This window comes from Manis javanica, chromosome 3, assembly GCF_040802235.1.
Source record: "Manis javanica isolate MJ-LG chromosome 3, MJ_LKY, whole genome shotgun sequence".
Taxonomy (NCBI): Eukaryota; Metazoa; Chordata; class Mammalia; order Pholidota; family Manidae; genus Manis; species Manis javanica.
The window spans coordinates 212,331,408-212,345,066 of NC_133158.1; the positions used below are offsets into that span (position 1 = coordinate 212,331,408).

Sequence of the window (13,659 nt, forward strand, 5' to 3'; positions counted from 1 at the left end):
TATGTGCTCTTGGGCACCGCACGTTCCCGCTCTGCTCTGCCTCAGTTTCCCAACCTCAAAAGTGAAGATAAGGAGAGCATGTACCTGCTGGGGTTTGGTAAATAATAAGTAACTTATTCCATGTCAATCCTAGAATAGTTCCTGTTGCACAGTAAGTACTCAACAAATATTAGCTATTAGCACTTCAAACCCCAAGGAAATCCAATTCTTAACTTTATTGGAGTTTTTTAATCCAGTTTTAGTTTTCATATGAGCTTTAATTTAGTTCAAGTTTGAGTTAACTCTTACAACCGCATTCAGTGTGTATACACACTGAGCTGACGTATGCTAAGTGCTGAATATATAAAGACAAATGAGCTAAAGTCCTTTTCCTGAAAGAGGTGTTGTCTAGTGGGAGCGGCTACCCCTGGGGATAGCCATGGAGAGAGCCATGACCATATGCACCTGCTTTCTTCACTGTAGCACTGAACTTCAGTTAGGTGGGGAGAAAGCCTTGCTTGAAACTTTGAAACAAGAAGTGGAGGGATGTGGTTTTCAGGACTGAGTCTAAGCCCAGATTCACTCACTGTGGGACCTTGGATAAGCTGCTCAAGCTTTCTGGCTCTGACCCAGTTACCTTCTCTGTAAAATGGAACTGCAAAGTTATGCCCTCACTTCTAATGGTCACTCATGCCACACAGCTGTATGGAAGGACTGTGGCTATCCACCTCGCTGAAGGTAATGGTCACAAGGTTTTGGGGATGATTCACCTGCTTTACAGGTAGACCCAGCCAAGCAGGTAAAAACCAGGCCTGTTTGTCTGCATGATTTTACATTAATTACATTTGACATTCTTGGCTGGTCAAACTCCAAACCCAAAGGTGGCCTGAATCCCTTTTAAGGAGATTTCCGCCAGCATCTGTGTGGGGCCTGGTTTGAAGCACAGTTTGACCTATTCAGAACCAGATCCTGGGATATTACTAATAGCACCGTATTTCCATTAGCAGATATTGATTCTTTGTTCACTTAAGCAGAAGTTGATTACTAGCAATGACTGATGCTATTAGAAGCATGGCTTTTTTGTAGTGATACTCTCTGGGTAGGTGAGAAAGGGGCATGGCCACTGATGAAATAAGGAGTGTAGATATTTTTACCCAGAAATGCACTCTGCACTTCTGACCTTTTGGATTTGCATCCGCCCAGCAAGAGGTCGTACCAAAATGTCTCAGGAGCCTGCTGGAAGCCTGTGAACTGGGGCTGGGCAGACAGCCTGCAGTGTGTGTCTTTAAAAACACTGGACTGACTGATTTTAGGCTTTGAAGTCAGATTGGAACCTCCGCTGGGTCTTTCTGGGCAGCTTTATTTATGGCAAGTTCACAGGGCAAAACTCCTGCTGGCAAAACGCTTTTTTCAAAAGAGGGCCGTGAATACCTAAGTGCTGGGCTCGGAGGGGTGCATCATCTCCCTGGGCCAGCCAGCTGGGACCACTTGGCCCAGACCTCCAGCCCACCAGGAAGAAGGTTCCTGGCAGCGCGGGCGCCTGTGGTCCCATAGGGTCTCAGTTTGCATTTGGGCGGTGGCATGCATGTGCCCCCACCCTGGGAATACTGGCCCCAGCGCGGAAGCTTCCCATCAGCAACACCTGCTCAGGGTGAAGGGCTCTGGGTGGCCAGGCCAGCAGATGTCTTTATCAGTGACTGAGCATCGGCAGAGGAACTCTGCCCACTCGAGAGCACAGGCATGATGGGAAAGCACGAGCCATGGCCTGGGAGTCAGGAGCCCGGGATTCTAGTCTCAGCTCTGCCACGAGCCAGTTCTATGGCTCCTCCCCTTTGGGCCTTGGTGTCTTCCCAGATGAAAGCTGGCAGAGGGGTTAGCTCACCCATGGGTCCCAGTGGCGCTAACCCCCATGTGGCGAATTCTGGTGGCCTTCAGGAAAGAGCAGATGTGGAAGGGCAGTCACCACATGAGGGACTCATTAGGCAGGCAGCTGCCCAAGGCATGTCTCCTGGAGAGCCCTGCAGTCAGAGACCCTGGCACCCTGCAAGTTGGGGGTCGAGGGGGTGGCTGGTAGCTGACCCACCTGGGATGATCTCTCAGTCCCTGTGAGCCCTGAGAAGCTTTCTGGTCGGCGTGGCAATTCCAGTGATCTTGCTGAGTTGGTGACCCTGACCATGCCCTGGGTAGAGGTGACTGGGCTCACCTTGTCAGTCGGACACAGACCCTCATCATCCCCTGGGCCAGCTAGAGCCTCAGCACATTGGCCCCTGGCATCCTCCTCAACAGGGCAGAGTCCATACCTCCATAGAAATCATGCCCTAGCCCACGGGTTCTCAAAGTGAGAGCCCTATGATCCGGCTTCATCTGGGAACTTGTTAAAAATGCAAATTCTTGGGCTCCACCCAAGACCTGCTGACTCAGAAACCCTGGGAATGGTGCCCACGGTGTGTATGATAAACCCTGCAGGGGGTCCAAGTGTGCTCAAGTTTGAGAACCACCGCAGCAGCCCAGCTCCCTAGACCCCCTGGTCTTTCTCTTATTTAAAACTGTATTTTATTATGAAGACAACTCTCTGACAATGAAGACACTGAAAAATGTAGCTCCACTGGCCCATCGTAGTGACTGTTTGCAACTTTCCAGGCTGTCCTCTGGTCCCTTTTTTCACACGGGCGACATTGTACAGAAACTTTTTTGCTGTATTTTCCTCACATGTCATTGTTAGTGATTTTCCCCCATTGCTTCATAATCTTCTTGTCATTTTCAGTGACTGCTAAACATTTCCCCCAAGTGACCGGCTTCATGCTTGACCACCTTGTCCCTCGACACTTGGCAGCCTGCTGCTTTTCACTAATGGAGGCGTCGCCGGCCTGTCCAGGGCGAGGTCAGCTTCTGGGGCGTCCCCCATGGCCACTCATCAGCCGAATGTCTGACCTTCCTGGAAGTCCTCACGTGATGTTATCCGAGAAAGCTTACTTAGTGGGCAAAACAACAAAAAACCTGGGGCAGATATTGAGTCTACGGGGATGTATGGCGACTGAAAGACCCCTGCTCGCCCTGGTTTTGTTAACCTGAGTGTCTTCTCATTTCGCTCACAGGTGGCCTCCGCAGAGGGGGGCTTGGTGTCGGGGGGAGAGGAGCCCCTCCCTGCCCTGATGAGCTGGCAGCCGGTGGCCTCGCCCAGTGCCAGGCCTGCTGCCAGTCATTTCCTGAGCATCCTGGTCCCCAGCAGGAATGTCCCCCCTCTCTCCCATGCTGCCTCCACCTTCTCCGTGCCCCTCACCTGTGCACCCTCTTACCTCCTGTCCTCCCAGCCTGGCACAGTCCTTCACGAGCCCCAGACACACAGCTTGAGCAGCACAGGCCCTGGCGGTCGCCCGTTTGTTCTGACAAAACTGCTGATGGGTCTCGGGCCACATGAATAACATTCGGTCTTTTACAATGATTTTTCTGGGATAAATCCCTCCATATGGGGCTACTAGGTCTAAGGGTAATCCCTAGGGTGTCTTTTATGCCATTGTCTCTTCTGTTCCTGGCAGTCTGCATTTATGGCACATTGGGGCTCTGCCCTGCTCTTCATGGCGTGGCAGACTGGGTCTTCCTTTTTTTTCTGCAGTTGTTGGACTGAACCATGAGAGGATCCCAGACTCAGCTCGGATGCCTTGGAAGGGGCAGGCTGATAACACGAACGCTGTTTACCTATGACCTTAGGAGAGAGCAGGCTGATAATGCCCTGGAGAGGCCACCCCAAAGGTGCTGACTCTTACTTCCTTCTGAGAATATTTTTACAATTCAATTTTGAGATTTTTCTTTTTGGCTTTCTTCCCCAAACCTCTTATCCCCAACGCCTCCCCTGACAATCACAGCTGCCTTTCCTGAGTGGTTATCCTGGTTAACCCACGCTGGTTGAAATGTCCTGGATTCCAGACCCTGCTAGTGGCAGTCCAGGGAAGTGTAAGCTAAGTGGAACTGCATTTCCCTCCTTTTCTAGACTAGGGGCATTGTTTTAGTAAGATATTTGGCGCCCAATAGGTTCTGGCATCCCTTTTGGTTTTGATGGGTGGGCGCATGTCCTCTATCTGCGGCCCCTTGGGCAGCATCTTCCCCAAATCTCTTTGAGTCGTGCCGCTGCTCGCAGCCTACCCACCCTGGTCTCCTTCCTTCTGCCTCCCACTCACACAGGCTCTGCTTATTAGCTTTACCTTGATTCATTGTTTTTCTCCCTCCTTCCTTTTCTCTCCGATCCACTGCTTCCGAACATAAGTTGGTTCATTCTGCTCCTCCCCCAGCTTGTTTCCGCCCTGACTGAACAGCCAGAAGGTTTTTTTTGTTGTTTAGGGCTCCTTCCTGGGCCTCAGGGAGGAGGTGGCCCGAGGACCGGAATCCCTGGAAGGTTCCAGGAGAGGAGCATTGGGAGGATGGGGCCGTGAGGCTTGGATCCTGGAGCTCCGTCTGCCCCTAGGAGAGTTTCTAGCCTCCTGCCTGTTGGAGGCAGGCCTGTTGTGCCTGGAGGCTCCGGGTCCTGACATTTTTTCTGCAGTTGCTGGACTGAACCATGAGAGGAGCGCTTGGCCCTGCCGTGTCCACCCTAATGGCAGGGGGCCTAGATTCTGACCCATCCCCAGGGTTAAGGCCAAGGCAGGGCAGACCCTCGGGAAGCTGATGAGACCTTGCTTTTCCTTAGAAATCTCGGAAATCTGGAAGGGACCCCTGGAGTTGGGGCCATCCCTGGGGGCTGGAAAAGGTTCCCTGCGTTGACTGCCCCCAACCCCTCATCACACACTGCAGTCCTGGCGCTTGACGTGTGACAGGGGCACGTGTGCAGAGGACTTGTCCCCAGTAGGTACTGAGGGAGCGGAGTGTGATTGGCGTGTAGGAATGGAAGCCACTCCATCCTGTGTTTGGGGTCGTCCTGCCCACTCCGCAGCTGAGGAAATTGAGGCCCAAATGAGGTGAAGTGGCCTGCAGTGGCCATCAGACAGGGCAGGATTGTTGTGCGTTATGTGGTTAGGGGTCTTCATTTTCACTTCAGGTGATGGGGCCACCGCCACCCCTCCTCTGGCAGCTTCTCCGTGTCACCAAGCAGTGCCAGCCGCCCAGGAGCCCTTGGACTTGGGGACGCTCCCCTCCCCCCACCGCTGCGGTTCTCTTGGGTCTTAAGGATGCGAGTCCAGGGCCATGACCTCCTTCATATTTACCCCGACACACAGGTTCGGAGGCAGTAGCTGTCACCAGCATCTCCTTGAGCGGCCTGGACTGCCGAGGCCCACGGGAGCAGCTGCTCTGAGGCTTGGCCAACCTGGGAGGGAGGTGCCCCCGGAGTGCCCTATTTGCAAAGTGACCAGAGGCTGTTGTTCTCGACCTGCCTCTCATTTGGAGACCTGATCTGGAGTCACAAACGGGGTGCCAGCAGAAGGCTTTGCCAAAGAAGCTCATGAAAATCTGGCCAGTGGGCCTTTGGGGCCTGCTTTGTGTGGCAAGTATCTTGGCTCTGTTTTCAGATTTGGCAGGTGGCAAGGGTCTTGAGTAGGCTGACGGTCATGCAAGGACCAGAATGGCATTTCTGGACCTTTCTCTCCAAGTGGGTGTACCTCCCTGTCATGGAAGGACAAGGACAGGCAGGAGGAGGTCCAGTGCGGCCACCAGCTGGCTGTGAGCGCAGCTCAGCCCCGGTGACTTCCCCGCCCACCCGCCTCCCAGCCAACCCCCTTGGGGGCATCCAGCTTCCTGAACCAGTCTCCTTCGAAGTCCCTCGTCTGCTGGGGTGCTGCATGTGAGGAGAGAATTCCCAGACCCTCACTTTTGGAAAAGGGCAAGAGAGTGGAGCTTCTCTAGAGCTGTGGAAGCATCAGGAGAGAAAACCTCATTCAGCCCCCCGACCTTGGAACGGAACATTGGAGGCCTGGTGGTTTGCTCAGGTCCATGGAGCCGGCGGAAGGCGGGGTCAGGACCTACCAGGGAAGGGCACTGGCCAGTTCTGCTGCCGTCTGGAAAACACGGCGTCCACAGGGGAGGTGGGTGGGGCCCAGGCCTCAGGAGCATGGCTTCTGGGCACAGCGGGCCAGCAGGGCTCAGATTGGCAGGTGGGGCACATAGGATGAGAAAATGTTCCAGTGCATTTTACACAGGGTCCATTTTCTAAAAAATTTTTGAGGCGTATTTGATAGTGAGGAAGTGCACATGTTTAAGGTATACAGCTTGATGATTGGATATGCATGTCACCGTGAAACAGTCACTGTATTCAAGCTGATTAATATGCCTGTCTCTTCAGTTAGTCACCACAGTTGTGTGTGTGTGTGTGTGTGTGTGTGTGTGGTGAAAACACTTAAGATCTACCCTCTTAGCAAATGTGGTTCAGTTTTGAAATTGTGTGAGTGTGTGCACGCATGTGTGTGCGTGTAAGGGAGAGTGAGTGTTGTAGTCTGCTCTGACTCAGGCAGCTTCTGGGGGGCTCTGCTGAAGCAATTTTACTTTGGTTCTTGAGGGTTAAAAGGTCCCTGAAACACTTCAGCAAAATTATAGCTCCTTAATTTAGCTACCTGTCAGTTATTTTTTTCCATGTGGCTTTATGTTGACAGTGAGTTTGACATCGGTAAAAATGTTTTGGAGGCTATTTCAGACACCTTGAAATCAAAAGGAATATAAAGCCCATTATTCCGGGAAGCACAATTGGAGTTTTTCTTCTGGCCATTCCAAGTCATAGTGCTCTCCTTTCAACCATCTGCACAGCCAAAACCCTGTGATGGGCTGTGAAATGCGGGCTGCTTCAGAGCCTGGCTGCCTTTGTGAATTTCCTTCCCAATCGGTGTCACCCTTATTTTGGTGGTTTCTGCTTCATTTGCATATAGCTGAGGACCAAGCCTTTCTATTTTGTCAGAGCTATAGGATGTTAGAAGTGGACAAAACTTTGGGGGCCTCCTTCCTCTGCCCACCCCTGCCCCTTTCCAGGGCCTCAGAAGGTGGGGGGGGTGCTCTGTGCACAGGACTGATGCCCGCACAGCTGAGATTCTCCCCTGAATCAATGATTCTCAACCACCCTTGCTCCACAGAGCTACATGTTAAATGCCAAGTGTGATGTTGACCTGCCTGCTTTAGGACAGCTAGGAGCCCAGGGCTTGTACCTTAAATTAGAAACGCCCGACATATAGAGTTGTGTCACCCTGAAGAACTCTGGACAACTCCCCCTGTGCCTTCTGGATGGGGAGAAGTGGCCACAGCCAGCCTTGCAGCTGGACAATCTCCTCCACCCACATCTGCTTGCTCTGCCGTCTTCAGATCACAGTTCGGGCGACACCGTTCTTTGCTGGGGACATGGGGCTGTCCCGTGCATGGGAGGATGCTAGCCAACTCCAGGGCCCACCCAACCAGGTGCCAGCAGCCCAGCCCACCCCCCACCCCCAGGGTGTCAACCAGAAGTGAGTCCAGTTTACAGTGTCCCTCAGGGAGAATCACCGAGTCATGGAACTGGAGCATGGGTTCAAAATGAAGGCGGTATATTAGAGTCTCCTGTGGTGCTTAAAAATTTACTAACACCCAAGCCCCATCCCAGACAATCCAATCAGTGTTTCTAGGAGGAAGAGGAGCCTGGTATTTGCATTTTTTGAAGTTCCTCGGGTGATTCTAAATGCGTAGCTGGGCTCAAGAACCACTGGAATAGTCTTCTAAATTGAGGAGTGATATCATTGTACCAGAAATAGTTTAGGGGATTTTTGAGACACAGATTGAGAAGAGAAGACGGTACAATTACAGTGTGAGGGGTTAAAAAAAATGTTCTCCCTTTGCAATAGTTTTAAGTAGCTATTATGCTCTAAAAACCCATGAAATTAATTTATCATTGTGTTTTCCCATCCAATTGCAATTTTCTTACTACTACAATAATCAAATTATTCTTTTTTAAAAATTGGGGTGGGATGGTTCTGAGGAAATCCCAATGGAGTTCCTCCTACCATGTCTTTTCCTGCCGCCCCCCAAGTTAGTTTGGAGCAGACCCTGGACTCCCTGCCTGCTTTTTTCCTGCCCCTGCTGGACTCAGCTGCCAGATTAGCTTTCCATTACATCCTGGCACTCTTTTCCAAGAGATTTCAGTGGTCGCATTGCCCACGACCAGACACTTTGGCCTGAAATTCATGGTCATTCACAGGGTAGCCCCCTGCCCGCATACCCAAGCTCAAGCCGGGCAGGTGGGGCTGTTCTCATCCTTCCATGCCTGCTCCTGTTGTCCCCAGCTCAGCTGCCACCTCTGCTGTGTCCCCTGGCTAGGTGGAGTCTCTTCCACTTCTGTATTCCCGCGGACCCTGGCTGGGCCGGCCTCTCAGTCTGTCTGGTGTGGCAACCGCTCTGTACCCATAGGCACAGTCACTCCCAGTGCAGGCGCTGCTGTGGGGGAATGAGGCGTCCATGTGGAGGCAGCCTGTCCAGGTTGAGAGGAGGGCTCCCTGTCTGGGGCTGTGTGTTGGCAGCCTTTTGTCTCCTGGTGCAGAATCGGGGGCCTGGCACTGATCTGGTTAACAGGTCCAGTGAGGACGTGTGGCCAGCTGGACTAGTCTGGTTGCTGTCCGCTCGGACAACGCACCTCCGCTCGGGCCCCCGGCCCTTTGGGTCTCCCAGCTCAGCTCCTGGGAGCCCGGGACCAGATCGGCAGCAAACTGAGCCCTTCCAGGTCAGTCACATCATTGCACGTCTGACCGTTGTCACATGAGAGTTTGGGAAGCTCTTCAGATATTTATCAAGGCAAAGTAATAATGACAACAGCAAAAATGACACCTTACATTTGTTTAGTGCATTCTGGTTGTCAGGTTGGTTTTGTACGGATTACGTTACTGGCGCCTCCTGAGAGGTGCGGCCGTGTACAAGCTCCACCTCCAGGGTGAAGGAATGAAGGCTATAAAATCACATTTTAAACACAACATGAAGTATTGTGCTCTGAGTTTTTAGAGGTGCAATCTACCCATTCTCAAACATAGCTCATGTTCTGGGGCTTCAGAAAGCAAAAAAAAAAAAAAGTGGGGGGAAGTGTTTTTCAGACTTAGTTCTCAGTTTTCTGATGCCATAGAAAGAATACTTTTATGAAAATATTAACCTAATTTGAACTGACTTTTATTTCTCCTGATACCTTTAAATTGTCCCTTATACAACTCTATTTAACCTGGTCAGAAAAGAGATGTACTCGTGTCATGACTGGGCACCTGGATACCAGCCCCACTCTGACACAGAACTCTATGCTCTTGGACTGAAGTCCCCATTTCTTCATTCGAAAATGGGCAGAATTCTTCAGATGAGCCCTGTCTGGGGGAAGGAGTGACACTGTATGTGGGGTATTTTAAGCACCATCTGGGACCCGGCAGGCGACTGTAGGCATCCATGACCTTCTGGGTAATGAAACAAAAATCACATCTTTCATTAAAACTCTGTCAAAGTATTTTCCATCACTCATTGATCATTCTGTGGGAGTTTTACTACCAGTAAACCAATGAGTCCAAGCGAGTTGCTAGAGTCACAAAAAGCCAACAGGACATGACACAGGTGAGGACGCAGAGACCAGCGGAGGCAGCTGAGTTGCCAGGTCGCACATCTGGTCATTGACCCAGGTAGCCATGTTTAGAAGCCCATTCTCCTCCACAGCCATGGCTGACACGTCTGTCACCTGCTCTCCCAGCCAGCCCTGCCCTGGAGCCCAAGAAGAGTGATTCATGGCTCATCTGTTGGTGGCTTCATTTGTCCCATGTGAAAGGAAGGGATGGAACGGGGTGGGCGGATGATGGCATCTTCCTTAAATACTGCGTCCCACTCACTGGGGACTGGGGTCACTGGCCTAGTTTTGCCACGGTGCTGTTCATGCAGTGAACATTACCTGGTCTATGGAAATATTTGAAACATTTCTGAAAGTTGGTGGTCTAGGCTTATTTTCTAGACTTTCAGATTGAAAAGAGCTCACCGTGTGAGCACAGAGTGCTCAGAAAGCAAGGTGAGAGGTTTTGTGAACTGCAGCCTCCCCCACCGGCCATGTAGGGGAAGTTCATTCCTGTCAGGGAGGGAGGCTGTGGGGATCAATCCCTCTGTGCGATGACGCTACTCACCCAGGACCTCCGGGACCAGCGAGAGGGGGATGAGGGTGCACCACCGAGGCTGTCCAGAGCTCAGTGAATGGACTTCTGTCTCCTTCCCTCTTAAACTTCAGCAGCCAATGTGCGGGGCTTCCTTACATGTCGGATGATGCTTATTCCTCCCTTGATTTGCAGCCTGAGAAGCAGTCAGCCAGAGAGGAGAGGGGATTTCCTGAGACCACACAGCTGGTCGGTATCCAGGCCGGGCACCAGGTCTAGCCGTGCTCCCAGCCTAGAGTCCTCCCCTGCTGGTCCCTGCCCCCAACCTCCTCCTGGCCAAGCCCCACTCTCCACCCTCTTTTCCACTCCCTCTCTCTCTCTGGATCTGGCCATGATGCTCTTTTTGTTATCAGTAAATTGTGCCAAGTATACTCCGTAACTGAAGATTACTCTGGTGGTGAGGTATGTCTTTGTGAGTGCACCTCCGCCGTTCGTCATCAGCGTCCCATCACCTTACCCGCCACCCTCGGCGTTTTCATCCATGACATGAGGAGGGTTGAACTAGCTGACCTCAGGCGGACATGCCCGTCCTAGGGAAGGGCCTGCAATTCCTATGCCCTGGGTTAGAGCGAGCACAACTGACCTCAGCTGCCCGCAGCTGCTCCTGAGTCCCAGGAGAAAGGTGGGAGGGACCAAAGTAGACTCCCCAGCGTTTCCTTTCAGGTGTGCAGAGGAGTTAAGGGCTCTTCTGACTCTCAGAGCAACATGACACCAGCTTGCTGTTTGTTCCCCCCATGGGTCGGGCACATTTTTACTGCATTATTTTTCCATTGAATGTGCCATTATAGCATTTTCAGCCTTAAATCCTAAGTTATTACAGCAAATACTGCCGCATGGCAGAGAAGTGTTTCTTGGCTTTTAGTGAAAATGGACCGTGTGTTCTAGGCAAAAAGATGCCATCCTGAAAAGAGCTGGTACAGTAATTCCCTGCCTGACACGCGGTCACGGACACGACGCACTACTAGGAGCTGCGTGCAGTGCCGTGACCAGCACCTGGGTACTACAGGTGAACAGCGGCTTGGCAGTCCTACAGACATAGCGCGCATAGTTATATGTACCCAGAATGTATGTGTAAGTATTGTGTATTTGATTATAGCATGGAAATTGCATATATTCCGGACTGGCTGGCATGTGGCCGTCCTGTAGTTTATGACCTGCATACAGGCAGCACGGATCTCTAGTTTGTAGTTGGCACGTGGGTGGCATGAATGTGCGGTGAGGGGGCTAATAGGTGACTGCAGGCATCGGATTGAAACGGTTTTGTGACTGGCCGTGGGGTGTCACGTGTGCCTTCTCCGTGGTCTCTGCGCAGGCTCCAGACCTGGCATGAAGATGCCACGTGGTCTGCAGGCAGTGTAATGTAGGCGTGGCCACAGAGCCAGCCCACAGGCCTGTGTTATGTAAGCTTTCTGTGCTCAGTGGGAAAGTAAACAACAGATGGGAGGGACCTTAAGACAGCATGTCCAGTGTTAGCACTGGGTTTCTAGGGTGTTGATAGGCCCTAATAGCTAGGTGGCATCTGCATTCTGTGTATTTATAATAACCTTTTAATACTTTCTCAGTCTCTTCATTTCCTCGTTAGGGTGAATTTTTCTCATTGTCTTTTCCAAAAAAACAAAAGACTCTTCAATGTTTTCTTTATAGAGAAACCAAAGTTACCAGTATGTGTATTTTTTGGCAACTAGAGCCCTGTGGTCCCCAAAGATAATAGTCTGTATTTGCAAAGAAGTTATCCTAAAGTATTAGACCCTTTACCAACACAGGTGTTAGACCACAAGTAGCACTTCCCACTCTTCCCATCCCATCCCCTGTTCACACAGGCTGGGAAAGGGGAGGGGATCAATGTTATATTAACTACAAAAATATGCCTGTCACAACAGGATTTACAAAGTGATTATGTGAGTTTTCTCATTTGGATAGCATGTTTTCAGTTCTTAAATGCCTTCCAGACATGTCATCTCATCAATTCTCTGAGCAACCTCGTTAGATGGACACAAGTCTCACATCTGTCCTATAAATGGGGAAACCAAGGCTTGGAAAGGTGGTGGAACTTACCCAACGTCACATAACTGCTAGGAGAGAGAGCCGATTCCATAGCTGGTTCATTTTTCACACCTGCCAGGGCTCTCCGTAGTAAACTAGGACCTCCTTCCACAGTCTGATTAGTAAATGGCATCAGTTACTTCCTAAATAATTTGTGCTGAGAGGTACAAATGTGAGTTGGCTTGTCCAATCTCCACCTAACATTGGAGTGGTTATTTGTACTGTATGCAGATTTCTCTAGATATTTCCACACTTATTGATTGTAAATCATTGATCTGCAGTGATATTCAATGCAGTCAATACATGGCTGAGCATCGACTAAGTCTAAGGCATTGCCTTGGGGCCTGGGATATATGGGAGGGCGGGAGACCAAAAGAAATGATTTCGGCTCTTTCTCTGCCCTCAAACTGGCTCACAGTCAAGTGGCAGAAACCCGCACACGCTCAGCTGCCTAGAACAGTGTGGTAAGTGTGACAGCAGGCGGAGCTCAGCGTGCTCTAGAAACACACGGAAGGGAACATTGGATTCTGACCTGGGGCGACTAGGAAGGCTGTCCAGAGGGTGTTCCTAGTTAGGAACATGCCCTGCGAGGTGGGCAGGGTTTGTCCACCCTGGCTACTGAACTTGGCTTTCAGCTCATGACAATCTGAAGTTCTCCCCAATCTAGTGAAATGCATCTGCCTGCTTCTGAGAGCATTTTTCCGTGTCTTTTTGCCCTGCCTCCTCAAAAAATGCTCAAGTCCTTGAGGTTGTCAATGCCCTATTTTCTGTGGGTCACCAAGGCATTAGCTTTAATAGAAACATAAAGGGGTGCTCCCAAACACACAGCCCCCTTCTCTACAATAGCTGACATCAGGAACAGGATTTCACAAAGATTCCTGTCTCTGTAAATCTTCACAGGGCCCTCCAAGTAGGGTCGAACTCAAGCGGGCAATGTCCCCGCTCTGTACTGTGGTTTCCATTGAAATAATTCATGTGTAATGCTGTCCCTCCCCTCCTCCTTCCCCCAAGGCCCCTTTGCTGCAACCTTTCATCTCTCAGACTAGTGTCTCCCCCAGTGCGAGGCCTGACCCCCCACCTTCTTTTCTGTTAGGATGTTGTTGCTCCCACTTGCTAACTGGGACACTGGGCAGCTGAACTACAGCAAAGGCAGGAGGTGGCATTATTGATGGTCTCTGTCCTTGATACAAGTACCAGGCATCCAGGAGAAAACTGCTCACAGGCTCAGCCATTGCTGCTGTCCTTCAGACGCATCTGTTTCTTTACGTTCAGTGTCCTCCCCGTCCCCATCCCTTTTTTCTTTACTCATTGAGTGGCAAGGGCTGTGAAAGAAGATATAGCATTTCAATGGAAGAAAACATAACATTTCAGTAACTTCTCAGATTCCTCTGTTTGGAGCTTTGCTGAGATAAGAGGCTGTATCACTAAAGGAAAATACTGTTGGGAGGAAACCCAGATACATGTTCTAGTGAACTTGGGACTCGTTTTTTAAGATGAGGCATCGAGAACGCACATGGTGATCCCCTGAAAGCGGGCC

The 13,659-nt window shown here is 50.9% G+C and overlaps 1 protein-coding gene across 16 annotated transcripts in view; it reads left to right on the plus strand.

Annotated features, from left to right (window-relative positions):
* Positions 1-13,659, plus strand: part of MSRA (methionine sulfoxide reductase A) — a 357,530-nt gene that overhangs the window by 313,524 nt on the left and 30,347 nt on the right. Inside the window, exon 6 of one of the 16 annotated variants that reach the window (XM_073232765.1) lies at positions 10,965-11,150. The exons of the other annotated variants lie outside the window; for them this stretch is intronic. Coding sequence (XP_073088866.1) covers positions 10,965-11,150 — 186 coding nt within the window. The remainder of the gene's footprint in view (positions 1-10,964; positions 11,151-13,659) is intronic. 16 annotated transcript variants of the gene reach the window in all.